General features: G+C 35.1%; 1 protein-coding gene across 1 annotated transcript; it reads right to left on the minus strand.

Annotated features, from left to right (window-relative positions):
• Nucleotides 1-413: 413 nt before the first annotated feature.
• On the minus strand, nucleotides 414-1829 carry ccl19b (C-C motif chemokine ligand 19b). Its single transcript, XM_039675829.2, has 4 exons — nucleotides 1672-1829; nucleotides 1093-1213; nucleotides 882-994; nucleotides 414-767 (listed from the first exon to the last, which is right to left on the minus strand). Exons 1-4 carry the CDS (start codon nucleotides 1748-1750, stop codon nucleotides 745-747), a joined length of 336 nt encoding a protein of 111 aa, XP_039531763.1. The 5' UTR covers nucleotides 1751-1829; the 3' UTR covers nucleotides 414-744.
• Between the last annotated feature and the right edge of the window lie 370 nt (nucleotides 1830-2199).

Genomic DNA, 2199 nt, shown 5'->3' on the forward strand with positions numbered 1-2199 from the left:
ATTGTTTAAATATTGCAACTTTATGTGATTTAAAAGAATATATAAAGCACAACAAATACAACCTGACTTGACATGACTACATTTTACATTCTGGGGGAGTGTTTATAGCATGGCCAAAAGATGCTCTGCTTTACTTAAGTTCATTTGTGGAACTAAATAGAAATTATGGATAGTTCAAACAAGGTTGAATACCGCTTCGTTATAGTATAGAGGGTAAATACTTTATATAATAATCATTTTAAAGGTAACTTTGGCTGCTTGAGCTCTCAAGATGTGCCTGCTGCTGTTACTTTATATGCAGTGCATGTGTCGCACATTTTGATTTTGAGAATGATTTGTTTTAAGGTCATTAGTTCATTTTAAGATTATGCAAATTGAGCACACACCAAAAAAAAAAAAAAACATGTAACCAATTTTCATATTTAAACATTTATTCATATTCCAAAATACAGTGAAAATGTGAAAAAGAAAAATATATATTTTCATTCAATGGCTCAGGAAACAGTAACTTTATACAATGTAGACAAATGGTGGAAATATTAGCTTAAAATCTCTTCATGTAGACCAGTGGGGGAAAGGGTTCACATTTCTCATCTTCTTATGATATGACAGTAGATTCAAACTTTGACACGTTCTACTAGAGTACACATGTAAATGATCATTTACTACAGATGAGTGCTATCAGCTCTCCGTTCCAGGATCAGGGCTGTACACACGCCACAGGCTGGACCTGCGTAATCTGATTCACTGTTCCCTCCGTTTCTTTCCTGTAAGAGAAAAGGGAAAACTTGAGTTACGTGTCGAGTTCAAAATGTTAGATTATATGTTCTAAATATGATCTTTTACAAACATTTGATGATGAAATAGATACAAACACATACCTTTAGGTTTTATGTGTACAGGTGAAGCCAGTATGTGGTCAATCAGTTTGCTTACCCAGTTACTCTCACTGGGAAAGGGCGCACAGAGCTTATAGCCCTTCTTTGTGACAAATCTGTGGAAATTCATTCACATTTAAATATGCAAAATCCTATACACCTTGAAGTCTCCAGCACTATTGAGGCATTTTGAAATGCATGTAACGCGACTTACATAGTGGCAGGAATCCTGCAGACTCCATCGCTGGTCTGAATGGTGAAGGACGTCACAACCCTCTGTGGGATGCGATGGTTACTGGTAGTTAAACAGCAATCTGCTGCACCATCACTTTGAGCTGTGGTAGTTAAACAGTGAACACAGAATGTTAACCATTAGTCATTTTCACAGTCTCGCCTGTTAAGCAATGAAGAAATAGCCAGATTATCTTTACAGATAGTTAAGAATTGAAGAGTTCAGATGCAAAAGCCTCTAAATGCCATTTGAAATTTTCTTCTTTAATGATGATTTTTATCAAACTTGTATATTTAGGTTCAGTAATTTCACTTAAATAACAATTAATAGGTAATTATCATTGCCATTTAAGTGAAATCACTGAACTTAAATATACAAGCTTGATAAAAATGATCATTCTAGAAGAAAATTTCAAATGGCACGTAGAGGCTTTTGCTTCTGAACTCTTCAATTGTAAAAAGTTGCTTTAGACAAAAAGCATTCTTAACCTTCAGATACGTTCAAATACATTATATTTTGAAACCTTATCCATTTAAACCTCTTGTACAAATTTTTCCTCACCCGTTGTACAGCTCCATAGACTGACGCTCAATATAAGCAGAGCACCTGTCCATAATGTCATAGAGTTCGAGAACATCATGTTGTCCCTCTGAATGCGTTATTTCACCTGTCCTCAACAGATGTGTGGCTCACTGGGACTTGCGCTCCTTTTATACGTTCATCGCAAACTTTCACTTTCTTTATCCTTTAAGGTAACCGTTTCCTGTAAATCCATCCCTTTAAAGAGCCCTTTCACCTCCGTTTGTTAACTGGAAATGAAGGTGCCTGCCAAGCGAGTTCATTCCTCTGAAGTGAAGGGAAAGTTTCGACATGTCTTCGGGGCTGTGCATATCAGATGTGCTTATCAGTGTCACTGAAAATAAATAAATAAATTATATATATATATATATATATATATATATATATATATATTATAAATTAAGATTATATTTTTTAAAAATTAAACCCCTCAAAAAATAAGTGCATGCAGCTCTGCATTGAATTCACAATTGCTCGTAGGTTTGCAACTGACTTGTGTGTCTAGTTCAG

This window comes from Pimephales promelas, chromosome 23 (assembly GCF_988280905.1).
Source record: "Pimephales promelas chromosome 23, fPimPro1.hap1.1, whole genome shotgun sequence".
Lineage (NCBI taxonomy): Eukaryota > Metazoa > Chordata > Actinopteri > Cypriniformes > Leuciscidae > Pimephales > Pimephales promelas.

Coding starts and splice junctions, on each gene's coding strand:
- ccl19b (XM_039675829.2), bottom strand. CDS start 1,750: ATGATGTTCTCGAACTCTATGACATTATGGACAGGTGCTCTGCTTATA. Junction 1,214..1,671: donor TCTATGGAGCTGTACAACGG/GTGAGGAAAAAT, acceptor TAACTACCACAG/CTCAAAGTGATGGTGCAGCA. Junction 768..881: donor TGTACACATAAAACCTAAAG/GTATGTGTTTGT, acceptor TTTCTCTTACAG/GAAAGAAACGGAGGGAACAG.